This window comes from Megalops cyprinoides, chromosome 16 (genome assembly GCF_013368585.1).
Source record: "Megalops cyprinoides isolate fMegCyp1 chromosome 16, fMegCyp1.pri, whole genome shotgun sequence".
Lineage (NCBI taxonomy): Eukaryota > Metazoa > Chordata > Actinopteri > Elopiformes > Megalopidae > Megalops > Megalops cyprinoides.
Window position 1 is genome coordinate 7,898,555 of NC_050598.1, and position 15,004 is coordinate 7,913,558.

General features: G+C 46.5%; 1 protein-coding gene across 1 annotated transcript; it reads right to left on the reverse strand.

The window, feature by feature from the left end:
* Positions 1-314: 314 nt before the first annotated feature.
* tnfsf10l (TNF superfamily member 10, like) lies at positions 315-13,572 on the reverse strand. Its single transcript, XM_036548929.1, has 5 exons — positions 13,190-13,572; positions 6,468-6,617; positions 2,304-2,340; positions 1,635-1,742; positions 315-757 (listed from the first exon to the last, which is right to left on the reverse strand). The coding sequence occupies exons 1-5, from the start codon at positions 13,382-13,384 to the stop codon at positions 315-317; spliced, it is 933 nt and encodes a 310-aa protein (XP_036404822.1). The 5' UTR covers positions 13,385-13,572.
* Between the last annotated feature and the right edge of the window lie 1,432 nt (positions 13,573-15,004).

Here is a 15,004-nt window from a genome sequence, read left to right on the forward strand (position 1 = left end):
AGTTTGCCTCCTCAAATACCAAGCTGAGGTACAAACCAACCCCTGCCCCCCTTCCCCCAAGTTAATCCGCTGGTATGATCGGTTGGTACATTCCTCTGTCTTTAAGCGGCCTTTTAAAACAGAAAAGGCAAACAAACGTAGAATTCCTCTAATTTCCTTGCCCACATTCTTCCAATTTCCTCCTGGATTAGGAGCGAGACACTGAGTCAGGGAACAGTGCGTGACAGTGTTCTGACCTCTGACACCCAACATCCCCCCGCCCCTCGCCCCACACCCACCCCCCCGCCCCGCCTCCACCTTCCCCTCCCCCCAGGTCACAGGTCAAGGCGGAACACCCCAAAGTAGCTGGAGGAGTCGTCGGCGTGCACCATGGTGGGCGCAGAGACAGAGATGAAGACCTCGTCGCCGGCGCGCAGCTCGAAGAGGCCTCCCTGGTACACGGAGTGCAGGGCGTATTCGGCGTCGGGCGCCCAGCACTTGGTGCCCACGCCTTTCAGCAGCTGGATGGGCCGCAGGTACGAGGTCTTCTTATAGACGCACTGCACCATCTGGTGGCTGGCGCTGCCGTGCTCGCCCTCGCCGGCCGCCGGGTAGCGGAAGTACACCTGCGAGTACAGGAAGTAGCGGCCGTCCACGGGCACGCGCAGGTGGCCGTTGGACAGGGTCATGTTGTGCAGGTGGGCGCCGAAGCTCTGGGTGCCCCAGGAGCGCACGGGGTAGCGACAAGACTGGTGCAGGTCAGGCTGGGGAATCTGGCCTGGGGAGGGGGATGGGGGTGGGGGAGAGTTTGGAAGAGAGGTAAGGACAGATGGACAGGGAGGAAGGGATGGAAAGCCCGAGGGACAAGGGAAGAAAGGAGCATAGCAGAAGAAAGGGAAGGAGAGAGGGAGGTGGTCCGCATGGGATGGAGAGAACAAAAAAGCCAGGGCAAGAGGAGAGGAGAAACAGAGGAGAAGAGGTTTAGATGAAAGGGGAGAGTGGGACAGGGAGAACAAAAGGGTGGGGGAAGGTGGGGGGGGACAGAATATGGTAAAGAGAGGGTTAACCAAACAAATCCACATTCCTCAATCAAACCCAATATCAGATAAGCCCTCGCGTCCGATCTCTCACAAGAAACGCCTGACATGCCGCTGGGCCTGTTTTGTGCGGAAATATAAACACAGATGAACAGCAGATGTCTAAATGATCTCACTTCAGGCTTCTGTCCACTATTCTTTTAATTCCCAGCACTGAGATGCAGTGTTGTCTGCTTTGTGATGTTACGGCACCAAGGGGTTTGTGTGTAAAAAGTTAATGCTTTACCCTTCTGCTCGCATTGCTGTACATATCGGATTTAAGATTAACTCAAAAGTATTTCGACATCAAGCTGTCTTCTGGTATGTCAAACAAAACATTAATCTCCACCTTTTAAGTTATTTTCCAGAGAACACCCTCAAGCACACTTGCAAGAATTGTAATCGTTGCAGTCTTCATGACTCCACCCATTTGCTCGTGATAGAATTCCTGTAAGCTCCTAACTTTGGCTTTGGTTTACTTCCTTAAGAAAAAAAGCGCAATCGCTCTGCCTCGCCCAGCATAAGATAAATCATGTCCAGCAGACACACACACACATACACACACACACTTCAACTCACTCTGTAGGCTGGTGTCTCGGAGGGTGAGGTGGGCTGAAGGCCTCTGCATCACCACCGTGCCGACCTTTGACCCTGATGTGTTGAAAGTGCGAGGTAGGGATCTTGCTTCTAAAGAGGCCAGAGAGGAAGCATTCTGTCAGATTCACATCAGTGGCAGAGCTGAGGAGAGCTTCAGTGTCCCTACGAAGGTGAAACAGTCATTCGGGCCTCTGCCTTTATCTCATTTATTGAGTTAAGCTGGTTAAGTTAAGTGGAGCCATGGATAAACAGGCGTTACACACGTACCATTTATTAGGCCTTATTTACCAAACAATGTCAGTGACTCCACTCCCCCAGTCTGCTGGGAGGGGAGTGAAGGAAGCTTAGAGAGACAGAAATGCTATGTCTCTATCTACAGTAAATGGATACAGATGGAAACTTCAGCTGATCTTCTTTAACCCTGCTTTTAGAAGCCATGCAGCTACTGCGGGACACCAGTTTTCTTCTAGCAGGATTTCAGACCATGAAAGGCAGAGGGACCCTCATGAACAATCCCCATAGGATAGCTCGGTACGTGGTACAATACAATAGCTCTACCCTACAGTAAATTAGCTTGTCCTGTTAGACATTATGGTGTGGGAGTGGGGCGTGGGAAGCAGTAACATGAAGCCATGTTCAGTGGTGTTTTACCTTGAAATGTCTGCTTTGATATAATGTTCTCAGTCACCTGAAAGACAAAAATAGCACACTTACAAAAAGTGACATAATGATGTGAAATGACTTATTGAAAATATGAATGACTAATGCCTAGAACAAAAAATACATGAATAGTGATATGTGCTCACTAAACTGAGATGAATAGGAAGAGGGCTTTCCCAGCTTCCCCCAAAAGTCTGACAACTTCGGCAAAATGTCCTCCTGTTTTCAAAGTGCAGGTGTGGGACTTTTAACCATGACTGAAAGGTAACATTCAACCACATGTATCTCCTTTTGTCAGGGCAATAAATCAAACATTCCCCCTAGGAGTTATCAAAACGAGGCCAGTATCACCAGTGCAAAGGTCAAGGTTTGCAACAACAAGACGTTATTACACTTATTATTATACACTCTGTACGGGGGGCGGGGTGGGAGGGTGGGGGGTGTGGGGGAGAGTGAAACAATCTATCATTCTTCTCCAGCGTTCAACGGAATCGAAAAACAAAACCCAAGAGATCCCCAAAAAAACGGGCATGCACACACTCCACTGAGCGAGTATGTTTTTGGCATATGGAGGAGTCATCGCCTGGATGAGGGAGCGCTGTTATTGATTAGGACCGGGGATTTGAGCGCGAGCTCATGTTTGGCCTGTTTATTAGCTGAGGCGTGGGGCTTCCTTCGGGAGGGCCACTCCATCGCGTTCTTTTTAGGCAGGGAGATTAGTCAGCCTTCCACCTTGCCCGTGGGGAAAACAGGCCAACTATTTAGCGCCTGGACCTTGCGCTGTGATGATGCGCTGTTAAACCAAGTGGGTAACAGCGTGACGGAGCATTTCTTTGTTCTTTTTTCCCCCCATTTCCTGCTAATACCCACGTTCCAGTCCCCCCCCCCCAGCTTTGTTTCAGAGATGGCAGACACAGACACGTTCAGCCATGCCCGGACATTTTCTTGCCAAAGGCAACGGCTTCGACGGTTTCGCCGCCACTTTTCCGCAGCTCGTTTTATGTTACAAGAAGTCGCTAAAGTTTCGGCTAAACGTTACCTCAGTTTGCTGAGAAAAATGAGTGAGAGATCATAAAAAAACCCCTTAAGTCTCAGTTTCATCATTGTAGGGAAAAGGGCTCTTCTTCTTTGGAATTTTTTGACTGGCACGGACCCCTCTGAACAGCGGAATGCAACACAAACATGTTTGAGAAATCTGACTTTTAGAAGTACCAGCTCTGTTTGCCTCACATTTTTGGCTTAACCTGTGGCCTGCTCCAGCAGAGTGCAGCGTGAGCCTGCCAACTGGACTGTGCTGGATGGCTGTATTAGCATCTCTTGCTAGCCTCCCTCTCCCAGATATGTCCTCTGTTTACATGTTGAGGAGCAGGCCCCTTACACAATCTGAGGGGAGCTTTTCTTTGTTTCCACAAATGCAGTACGCACCACAAGAGCAAGCAGTCTGCACACAGACCAGCGGAGGAAATGCAACAGACAGTGCTTGTTTTTTTTTTTTCTTGATTCTGCTAGAAATAGCCAACAGTGAGGTTCTTGTGACCGGAGAAGCAGGGCCTGTCGTTTATTTTATTCTCACTAATGTACATTTTCACATGACGCTGCCTCATCTCATGTCCTCAGCGGGGACACAGTGCGTCACTGTGTGAGGGGCACACCGGGGGGGAGAGGAGCACGCAGAGTAATTTAGGAATTAACAGAGCCGGACGAGGAGAGAGTGATTAAAGCCAAGAAGAAAAAAGAGGTAGAGAGAAAAGGTCCCGCTGACGAGAGGCCCGAATTTAGGGCTTTCCAGCAGACCCGATGCCTCGCGCTTGGCGGGCTGCTGTGAGCTCTCCGCGGGCGGGAGGGGCCGGCTGTCGGGTCCTGACAGCAGACCTCTTCTACGCCTGTCGCGACAGTTGGCCGGGGATCAAAGCCCGCACAGCCAGGGCTGCGGAGGGAGCGACACCAGCGGGCCAGCTGCCCCCCCCAAACCAAACCCCCACCCCCCGTGGCATTGGCTCCAAGGGGACGCTAGTCAAACACCTACCCCTTGCCCCCTTCCTTCCCCTCCCTCAGAAGCAGGAAAAAAAACATGCCGAGTAAGGCCTGCACTGTGATAGACAGGAATGTGAATACATCACACTGGGCCTCTTTTTCTGAACAGTAATCACTACCAGGTGTTGCCTCTCTTGCCGGCATTGTCCCGCTACTACAAATGATGCCCCCCTCCCACCTCCCCCTCTCTCCACCCCCATTGTGCTCTTTCACCGAGTGGCCACCATTTGCGCGTGGGACAAGGACAGATTTGTGTCCTTGTTGTTTGCCTCGCGGTCGGTCCCTAACTCAATCTGGGCATTCCACGGCCTGGTAATTGCATCCATTTCCCTCAGAAGTGGCACATGTGTTTTGAATTAGGGCCCAAATGCCTGTCGACTTTCCCGACAGTAATGGCTTGCAGCCTCACTCAATTAGCACTAGGAGGCCTGGTACCGGCGGCGCCGGGTGCAAACATTACAGGGGGTGAGGCGGGCACCCGCAGAGCGAGTTTTGGGTAAACTGAAGGACCGCTTCCAGGTATGAGCCTCCCCAGTCCCTGATCTGGGACCAGCTACCTCGACTGTCATCCTAACCCCAACCATGTTTGTTGAAATGGTGCTAACTGATCCAAGACAAGGATAACATCTATATCCCAGAGACAGGATAGTGTTGCATCAGCTAGTGTATGAGCTGTAGGACCAGGAATAGGTGGATTAGAAAATGCCACCATTGACCTAAAGGTAGGGTTGGGTATCGCTTGAATTTTATCGATTCTGATTCTGCTTATTGATTCCGACTCTGCTTATCGATTCCCCATATTGATTCCAAAATAGTAAAAAAGGACAAGTGTTTAGATAACAAAAATATCTAATGTTCTAAATATCTATGTTAACTGAACATTCACAAAGTAAATAGTATTTACTATTTACTAGTATTTACTAACATCACTGAGGTCAGATATGATGTTTGACTTGTAGCAGGCAGGAATCAGTTGATTAGTCAAAGTAACTCCGGAGGGAGGTGTGTAGTTTGGATTTAGGGCCTTGGTCATCTCCCTGCAAATAAAGATTCAACATAACGGGAACTGTTACTGTACTAGTACCCTACCATCATCAAACGTTTTTTTAAACCTTGCCTACCTAAATGATGGAGATTTGACAACTGAGAAGGGATGTAGCCCTTTCACCGCAAATGCCTTTACCACTGTGACACTCCTCAGTTTTCTCTTTTGTTAGCTTTCCTTTTGTTGCCAGTGAGAACGGTGTGTCGCGGCTAGCTGTCCCTGGCTCCACTGGAGGTGCTAGCAAGGTGCTACTAGCGTTGGCTGATGACACACTCAGGCTCGTAGACCGCAAGGCATCAAACACTGTACAGTCTTTCAGATTGACGCCGTGCTGCCTTAAATGTTTGGTCAGATTTGAAGTGCAACCTGACTTGCAGCTAATTAGCTTCCCACATGCACTGCACTTTGCCTTGTCGTCGTTTTCTTTTCTAAAGTGAAGCCACACTTTTGACCGTTTACCGCGGTCCATCTTTCACACTGTTGTAACATTAGCCATGCATGCTAGCTCGTATCTTAACAAATGGACACGCTGTTGCGTGACGTAGTCATGTAGACAGGTCCTGGTAGATAGCTACGTACGTTCTTGCAGATATGTAGCCTTTGTTTGCAATAATAAAGGGTTATCGCGTTTAGGAACCCATAAGCAGAACCGAAATTCAATTTTTTTTTTTTTTACGGGTACCGGTACTTGGCATTTTGGATTCGGTTCTAATTTGGAACCAAGTTTCGGTTCCCAACCCTACCTAAAGGTGAAGGGGATCATGAGACACATGTAAAATGCAAGTTGAAGAATGTACAATAATCAAACCATCACTTCTCTGTTCCGGTTTGACTGATATACACAGTTACTGTAAGGCTCACAGTAAAACACATGAACTGGTAAAGAAGATAGGGAGAGGGCAGAGACATTCTCAAACCTGCAATAAAACCTGCAATTATAATAATAAAAAATATAACAATAATTCAAACAGATGTTCTTTGCTGTTTTATGTTAGAGCTTTCAGGCACACTCGTGTGTGCAGGCAGAAAAATTGTGCTCTGAACCCATAGCGCATTTCAGACTGGTGCGTGCTGACCTTGGAGATGTAGGCCTTGATGCCCTCGGCCAGCTTGATGCAGGGCTCCCCGAAGAGCTGGGCCAGGTTTTCGGGGATGTCCTGCTGCTTGTCCAGGGCGTTGAGCAGACTCAGGCAGCGCAGCTCCTCCGTGACGCCCTCACTCTTCACCTGTCAATCACAGCACAACGAAGGAGGTTCACTCCGAGGGCCATCCGCAGTTCTTAGCCGCCGCTTATGGAACCATTTAAGAGACCCGTTTTTCAACACAGCGGAAAACACAGCCCTGCCTATTCTCCAAGCCTGCGGATTCCAGATCTTTCCAAGCAATTTGTGTCCTAAGTAATTCTTTGCGAGCAATTTATGTCCAAGGTAAAAGATGCCTGGATCTGCGGCTGGAAACCGTTCCGAAAACCATCCCACACAACTCTCAGTAGGGCCTGCCTGACTGTTAGGACGCCCCCCCATCCCCCCGTCGACCACCCCCTCACCACCATCAGCGCTTCTGAATTGTGCGCCGCAATACGCAGCGGGAATGAGGGCCGCTCTCCTAACGGCGGAAAGGAATCCCGGAAAACGGGGAGCGCCTTCCTGGCGAGTGATGCGGCGATGAGTGATCTGGTGCATGTGCGTTCACGCACTTGCCGCCCTGGCCCCCGTCCTCTCGGCGCGAGTGGGAGCACACCCTGAACGTCTTTCCTGTCTCTACCTGGCAGCCGAGTCGATAAATTAACTCCTTCAGACAGCAGGCTCCATGTGCTGTGGGACAGCGCCCGCAGAGAACTGGGTACGCGTGCTTGTTGGCGAAGGCAAACCACAGCAAGTCAAACCTTGCCCTGATTTCTGTCAGCTTGGCAAAGTTTCCTTGCTATTAAAGGGGAGGTGAGGTTACTGCAACTTAATATCCATGCTGTTTTCGGCCGACTGCTCAAACCAATCTACGATACACATGAAAATGGATGCATCAGCCACTCCTGCGTTTAAGCAAAGAAATATATATATACATATATATTAGACCACTATGAATCTGTCCTGTCTGCCAGCTGAGGGAAAGGGGGGGTGGGGTGGGGTGCTGTGACAGGAAGCTAGTACTGAGGGCAAACAAAGCCTTTTTTGATCCCGGAGAGACACAGAGGAAGTCAGAAACAATACTCTCGTGTTACCTTAGCCTTCAACAGCACGGCGGAGGAACGCCCGCCGAGCTGCGTGCCGATCCCGCTCCCATTTTTTCCCAGATTAAAAAGGGGAGAAGCAGGGTGTGCGAGTAAAGCCACGCTCGGGGCTCTGGGAGGCTGGCCCAAACTGCCGTGCACTGCAGGAAGAAAGGCTTCGGACATGCGCTGAGGGTTCTTTCTGTTCAGGTGCAGCTGGCGATAAGAAACTAGCAAGGAGTGCAAAACTTACCAAGGGTAAACGTTTACCTGGACTTGATAAACATTTACAAATCGACCCCATCAGGCCGGCCCAACCTGTGTGTGTGCTTGGTACGCGCAACTGAGGACTTCCCATGTCATTCACGTAAAAGAAACACCCACTGAGTTCTTTCCAGGAAACCTCAAATACGACTTCTAATTAGAGGCCCGTGTGAAACGATACCTGTAGAGTAACTTACAGGACTTATTCATAGAATACCCCTGGGGGTTCTTTTAAAGCATGGCTCAGGTTTGGCCTGTAAGGGTTACACCGCAGGTGACAGGCTGAGCGGAAACTGTTGACAAGAGTGGAAATACCCTCTGACCCCAGAGTTCCCAGCATCTGATGGTGTGTCTTAACTGGTTTGACTGAGGTGGTAATATAAGTAAACAGAAAAAGAAAGTTTGCTATCAGTGCTGTTCAAAGGTTAGGTTTCTGATTCCTGGCACCCATGGGAGTGGAAGTGCGGGGCCGTGGCTGTCTGAAACACCTGTGCGCAAACCCGTGAGGAGCGCGGGGCGTGCTCGGGCGTGTGCACTGCGCCGGGGCGGTGTTTCTCAGAGGCCGAGCCATTCACGCTCCATTGAATCGTTTTGGCCCTGCCTGTGTGGTACATAAATCTCTCTAGAAAGAGTGGAGACAGGCCTCTTTATTGGTTATCTCGATGCGTTTTTGGGGGAGGAAAAAAAAATCCACGGTTTGGCAGATCCGCAGTCGACGCCCGCGTCCTTCTGACTCCTCGCATGAATCCCCAAGTCAGTGTCCAGGCGACTAACTGCTGCTGTCATCGGCGCTGGGGACGCCCCAAGCCAAGCCACAAGATTCCGATCGCGGACTGGGGTGGGCTCACGAGAGTGAGGAGGCATTAATACCCAAATCAACCTTGACAGGGAGAGTCTGACTTAATTGCCGCATTCGCTTATGTCTTCGTTGCATTGAGGGACTGGTAATAAAACCAAATGGTTCCCAGTCTTCCAATTACATTACACACTAAGTTGTATAATTTCAGTAGAGTCTGTATTTTCATACCTTGACTCCCCCACTTAAAACATACTCTGGTAATTTTAAAATTTACACAGATCCCTTGTTCTTACAAATTTTATCATGACCAAAGCCAGATAATACTGGCATAGAATGACTTGGGGTACTCTAGGTGGTTGGGGTAACTGTTCATGACCCTCGTTTAACTGGCAGCTTGTTTTTACTTGTTTTCATCGGTTCCATTGAATTACACCATATGTCTGACTTTATTTATAATTTTGGTAAAGTGTAATGGTGCTAATTGTTTCTCGGAAGGTTGCCCAAGCGGTTTAAGGGACAGAGCCCTTGTTGGATTTCAGCAGCTCATCACAGCAGTGTGATCACATTCACAGGACATTTGCTTTGGGCCTGAAAGATCCTCAGTGGAGCCAAATTATGATGACACCGCAGCTGTGTGGGTACGCACAGCAACAAGCTATGTTTTTTGGGGTGGATTCATTCTTGGCTTGACCACAGGTAGCTGTACCTGTTTTCCCTTCTGACCTGACAGAAATATTCCCCTACCGCTTCCTCTCTTTCCTCTGACTTTGTGCCCACTTTTTCCAAATGTGTTACTTGCTATTTGAGATACCATGATTGTCGTCAGGAAAAAAATCCTGTCATGGGCTTTGTAGATAAACAGGACTGTAGTCATGCCTTTGACTGCCCTACAGTTTTGACGAATATTAAACCGCTAACCAGTCATTGATAGATTCAGCGCACGAACAGCACTAGACCACCGCAACCGGATGAATTGATATTTTGTATTCGTGAAGTCACTTGGCACTGTCAGCCTTATTTAGCCCTGAAAAGACAAAAAGCCCTCTCTCTGTCTCTCATCAATTTTAATACAAGCGTTCTGTGCCTCGAGACCATTGCAAACAAGGAGACATTTAAGGCCCAAATGGCTGTGGATCATTCCTCCTCAGCCTTGTTCGTTAACATTCCCGCAGTCGGTGCCAGCTTTTCATTTGCATCTCAGCCTCATAAAAATAGCTTGTGTCACCCTACAAAAATCCCACCCTCCTGCTTTGAAACGTGGTGTAATTCAATCCACAATGAAGTTTCAGAAAAAAACAGCCTGGTTACAATTGAAAACTCAATTGGACTTAAGTCCAAAAAAACTTTTTATGTTTCTTGGCCTCATCAGATGTCATGGGAGGTTTACGTTTGAGGATCTGATGGAAGTTTGTGCTCCAGCTCGCTGTATTTACACAAAGTGTTATTGCTGATTAAGACCTCTTCTGAGCTGTGCACGCGGGGCCTGTAGTGGACGCGAAGGAATACGTCAACGCTGTGGAAACGATTAAAGACCCTCGCATGTGCTGCCAAACGAGCCGAGAGAGGGAGCGAGAGAGAGAGAGTGAGTGAGTGAGAGAGAGAGAGAGAGAGAGAGTGAGTGAGAGAGAGAGAGAGAGAGAGAGTGAGAGAGAGAGGCATCTGCTCCTCCGGTCCAAAAAACAAAAGAGCGCCACACGCTTTTATTCCTGATGACCACTCAAGCAAATCGTGCAGCGCTAAATCCATGCGCTTCGAATTGCAAAGCCAACCGGTCACTCCCCCTTCATTGCTCCCTGCTGGAATCCTGTCTTCCGTATGCGGCTCTATTAGCCGTGATTTGCAAATTAGCCAAATTCCGCCAAATGATGCCTGATTGTGATCAGGCCCATGGGGCTGTAGTGCAACAGGTTTAATTGGCACCTTGGAAGGTTCTGCAAGAAAATAAATCATTCAGAAAATGTCTGGCCTGATGTTGTCCAGTCAGCACCCTTATGATTCTGTCCATGCAAGGCCTGCTTATTTGCTGATACTTAATGTTGCAAATATTGAACACTTTTTGCAGACACTAGACTTGTAACACACACTGTAAGGTACCTAAGATATATGCTTCATTATTTAAAGCTACACTTAAAGATTAATGAATGGAAAGGCTTTTAAATCATTTTGGTAACTGAGCAAAGGCACATATATAACACGTAATATATCAGGAAGCAAGCAGGCTTTGTATATACAGCACCTTAGAGGCTTAGCCGAGAAGACATTTTCATTAATAATATTTCTATATGTAATAAATAATGAAATGATTAACACAATAAATATAAGTGAGATATTTTCAGAACATATTTTCTCAATTTTACAAATTATAATCCTCTGATTTATAATGCCTGTCTAGATGGTCTAATTTATTTCTCAGTGCATTTTCAGATGCTAAATGTTCTCTTTACTATGGACATACACACCCCGGCTTCTTGTTTTATCATCCTGTGATGTTTCACTGTACTTATTGAGGGGTTAAATGGTGACTTAAGAAATATAATTCAAGTGTTACAGAAAGGACTTGCAAGGGGGAGTCGGGGTGCTGCTCCCCTTGAAAATGTAGGAATTCATAAACCATGTTTAGTTCTTGTGATGGATCACATCTGATAATATAGTCCTATTGGATTTAAGTGGGCTTATACAGGGATGCAACATTCATCTTTCCTGCTCTACAAAATAGTGTTTAGCTAAATCGAGTAAAATGAGTCAATCCACAAAGCAAGATAATTGATATTATTGAATAAAATTAAATACTGCAGCAGTGGGGACTAGCTATTTTAACCATATATGTAAATCATAGCTACTGTTTTACTATATTGCAGATCAGTTGAACACCAAAGGACTTGTACAAAATTGGTGCTGTATTTCACGGGAAATTAAGACCAAACATAGTCTTTATCGCCAACAAAGCCTTTCTTTGACAAGCTGGTCCGCTTGTACACTATTTCAGGTTTTAGGTTTACAGGTGAAACCCGACCTTTGGACGGATTGAAAAGAGCTGGTAACTATAAGATTGAAGCTAGTCCTTTTTTAATTAAAAAGGGATTAGCCACTGCAGTGTGTGTTCCTAACACGTGCATAGAGCAGTGAATGGCAGTGCCTAAACCAGGATGTGAATAAGATTTAGGTTTAAGATACCTAATCTGCGCATGGGAAGCACTGGAAATGCTCGGGTGGAAACAATCATATTTTGTACTAAAATGAGGCAAGCACGTTGTGATGTGTTCACATGTTTTTATTTTTTTATTTCTGGCAGAACCCTGCCTCTGTAGTTGTTGTAAATCACTGCAAGCGTTGCTGGAATGTCAAGATCCATTCACTTGCTATCGCTACACACGGACAGACAAATGTGATTGCTTCCCACAAAGCTACAAATTTGACAGTGAGGTGAGAATGGGCTATTTTCGGGGACATAAAAGGTCCCTTTCACCCGAAAGTTTGTTCTCGCACACCTCTTGATACACTGTTGGTTGTGAAACACAAAAAGCTATCAAGTGTTGTTTACGTTCGCACGCACATGTATTACCGGGGAAAGTGCTGTTTTGTTTTCACTTGTGTCAAGTTCGCGCGCACACGCATAGCTGGAGCAAGTACTAGGTTTTGTTTTCACCAATATTAGCGATGGATGCGTCACAGAACAATCGAAGAAACTTTTGCCGTCTTTCTTTATAAAACAGTTTGATATTAAGTACTACCTTGGCTTATTCACAGCTCAATTCTACAGTTCAAGTTACAAATGTCAGAGGTTAACATACCACATTTTGCTCATAAATTTCTTGGAAACTGAGTTTCAAACTGGGTGAGCTAGCCACAGTTTAGATAATTTCACTACCCAAACAAACCAGTTTTGGATGAAAGATAGCTGGCACGATCTCCAGATCAGTTGTCTACGTATGAATCTAGTGTTACCATTCCGTCACGAGCACGCCGATAATTCATTTATATTACACACCACGTTTCTTTAACAGAAATATTGCTAAATATGAGTGGAACGAGAAAAGATGTAATAACTCTTTGTACTTTGGCTTGGTATTTCACATGCTGAAACCACACTTTGTGCCACAACGTTATTACAGTTAAACACACCCATACAGTTTTAAGTGAAATTTAATTTGACGTTGCTAATCTGTAGAGACGTACATTCATACCTCACGCTATACTGACAGCATTATATGTATGCTTAATATCTTTAAATACACGGGAAGGTAACACTAAAGCGCGTTCAAAAATACATTTAGTTGCATACGAATACACATTATTCTGTCAATTTGTGCACGAATTAATTCCATGAGACTAAGGTAAAGTGCAAGTCGAAGGCTGTCATCAACACTTAAAGAAAAATGAAATAAATTGTTGAATCCTATGTACTCATTGTACCATGCTGTGCCCATAAGCAAAGAACCGTCGTAAAAAATCAAAAGTTGGTTGCGTGTCGAAAGTCAAGAACGGATATTTCCTCCCTTTATATCTAAAATACAAATACTTAATCTTACCTGAGATATGGACATGTTTAGGTAGACGAAGAGAGCAGTGGTCGAAGCAATTTGCAGTACGACCACGACGATAACCACCATGGCCAGCCACAACTTTGACGGTGCATCTCGCCGCTTGTTCGTCGGCACCATCATGTAAGTGGACGATTCACTACTGACGGACCTGAAATAATCTTGATTGCTCGGAGTAGCCATCGCATTCCCCTCTAATAAGTAAAAACAATAAAGAAGGGGAAGAACCGAATCCACGTCTTCTTGAGACTGTAAATAATCTCTTTCATTGAGTTTTCATTGCGTGGGAGGGCTCTGGCGCTCTTCCTCAGCCAACAAATGCACCACGAACAAAATGACTGGGCGAATCAAGCGCTGAGATTGCGGTGCAAGGTTTCAACTTCTGCAAGGTAATAGTGCGTTAACCTCTTCGCCACCTACTTCCTCATAAGGGTTATGAAACACATGCAAGTAGTTTGTTGGTGAAAGCTCCACCGTCATTCCACAAATGGTGTTGATTAACATAAGATGAGACGCTGATCATAGATTTTTCAACCGTACAGTGAATGCAGGCTAAACGTTTTTTCCACACTGATCACAGATATCACACTGATCACAGATATCATATAGGCTAAAACTTAATTCGGTACACTGGAGTGTCTCAAAGCTGCAGAAGTTTAGAATTCTGCACCAGAACAGTACCTTATGTTTGTGTCGATTTTAATGTTCGAAAAACTTGGTTTTGCTAAAACTTAATTATGTATGGGTATGCATGAGGTTCAGTTCAGCCTGAATCAGTCACTCTCCAGTTTGAACCAGTCACTCTCTCACTCCTTCTCTGTGACACCAGACCACAGCCCCGAAAAAGAACATGAGACTGTGAAGAAAATACTGATGGGGCGGACCCGTGATAGAACAATGACAGGAGACACTGGCCGGTCCAGTTCATGTGGTAAAGCGCACACCTGGACACGGCACACAAGCGACCCTCAGCTGTGGCAAATTATGAAACACGCAGCTAACAATTCTACAACCCTTCGAATACAAAGAGGTATTCAACTGCATTCCAGGTAAAATAACTGACAAAGGAAACAAACCCTCAGACAAAGAGAGAAAGAAACACACACAGGCTACAGAGATGCACTTGTATTATTCATTGACAGTTGCATAGATTTAATACCATTATTCCTCTTAAGCTTTAAGTGCAGTGCATTTATCTGGCCACCATCGGTATTTCTGTCTCTCCTACTAACAGCTGCAACTATCTAAGTGAACCGGACAGCGTTTGTCTGAGCAGGGATCGCTGGATATGCAAGACAGATGGTTGTGCTGGCTGACTTGGGTCTCCGCCAGCAGCACCCCTTGTTCCTCACGCCCTCGCACCCCTGTCACGGTTGCCTGACACAAACCCATACAAGGTAATGAAAGTCCGCAGACGCCCTCCCTGCCAAAACGCACAATTCACAAAGGTGTGTGACGTCCCCTACCTCGCATCCCGTGTTCTCTTTGATCCTCCCGTTGAGGGGAGGATGGACCTCTCGACAGCCGTTAATATTAACGTAAGGGGGATGAGGTTGTCTCGGTAGGGTTTCAAGATGTTTCAGTTAAAAAGTGATACATTCTAATTTAAACCTGCAAATGAATGGCGGACGTATGATTTTCTCATTTAGTCGCAAAAGGAGGTGCAACCCTTGAGAAGCGCGCTGAAGTGTAGCATCTTGGTTGTCTCTTAGGACATCTTGTGTTATGGACATTCACAATCAGTAAGTGTCATTAAGCCTTCAGTCTGTTCCTTAGTTTTTATGATATGCAACAGCTAACACC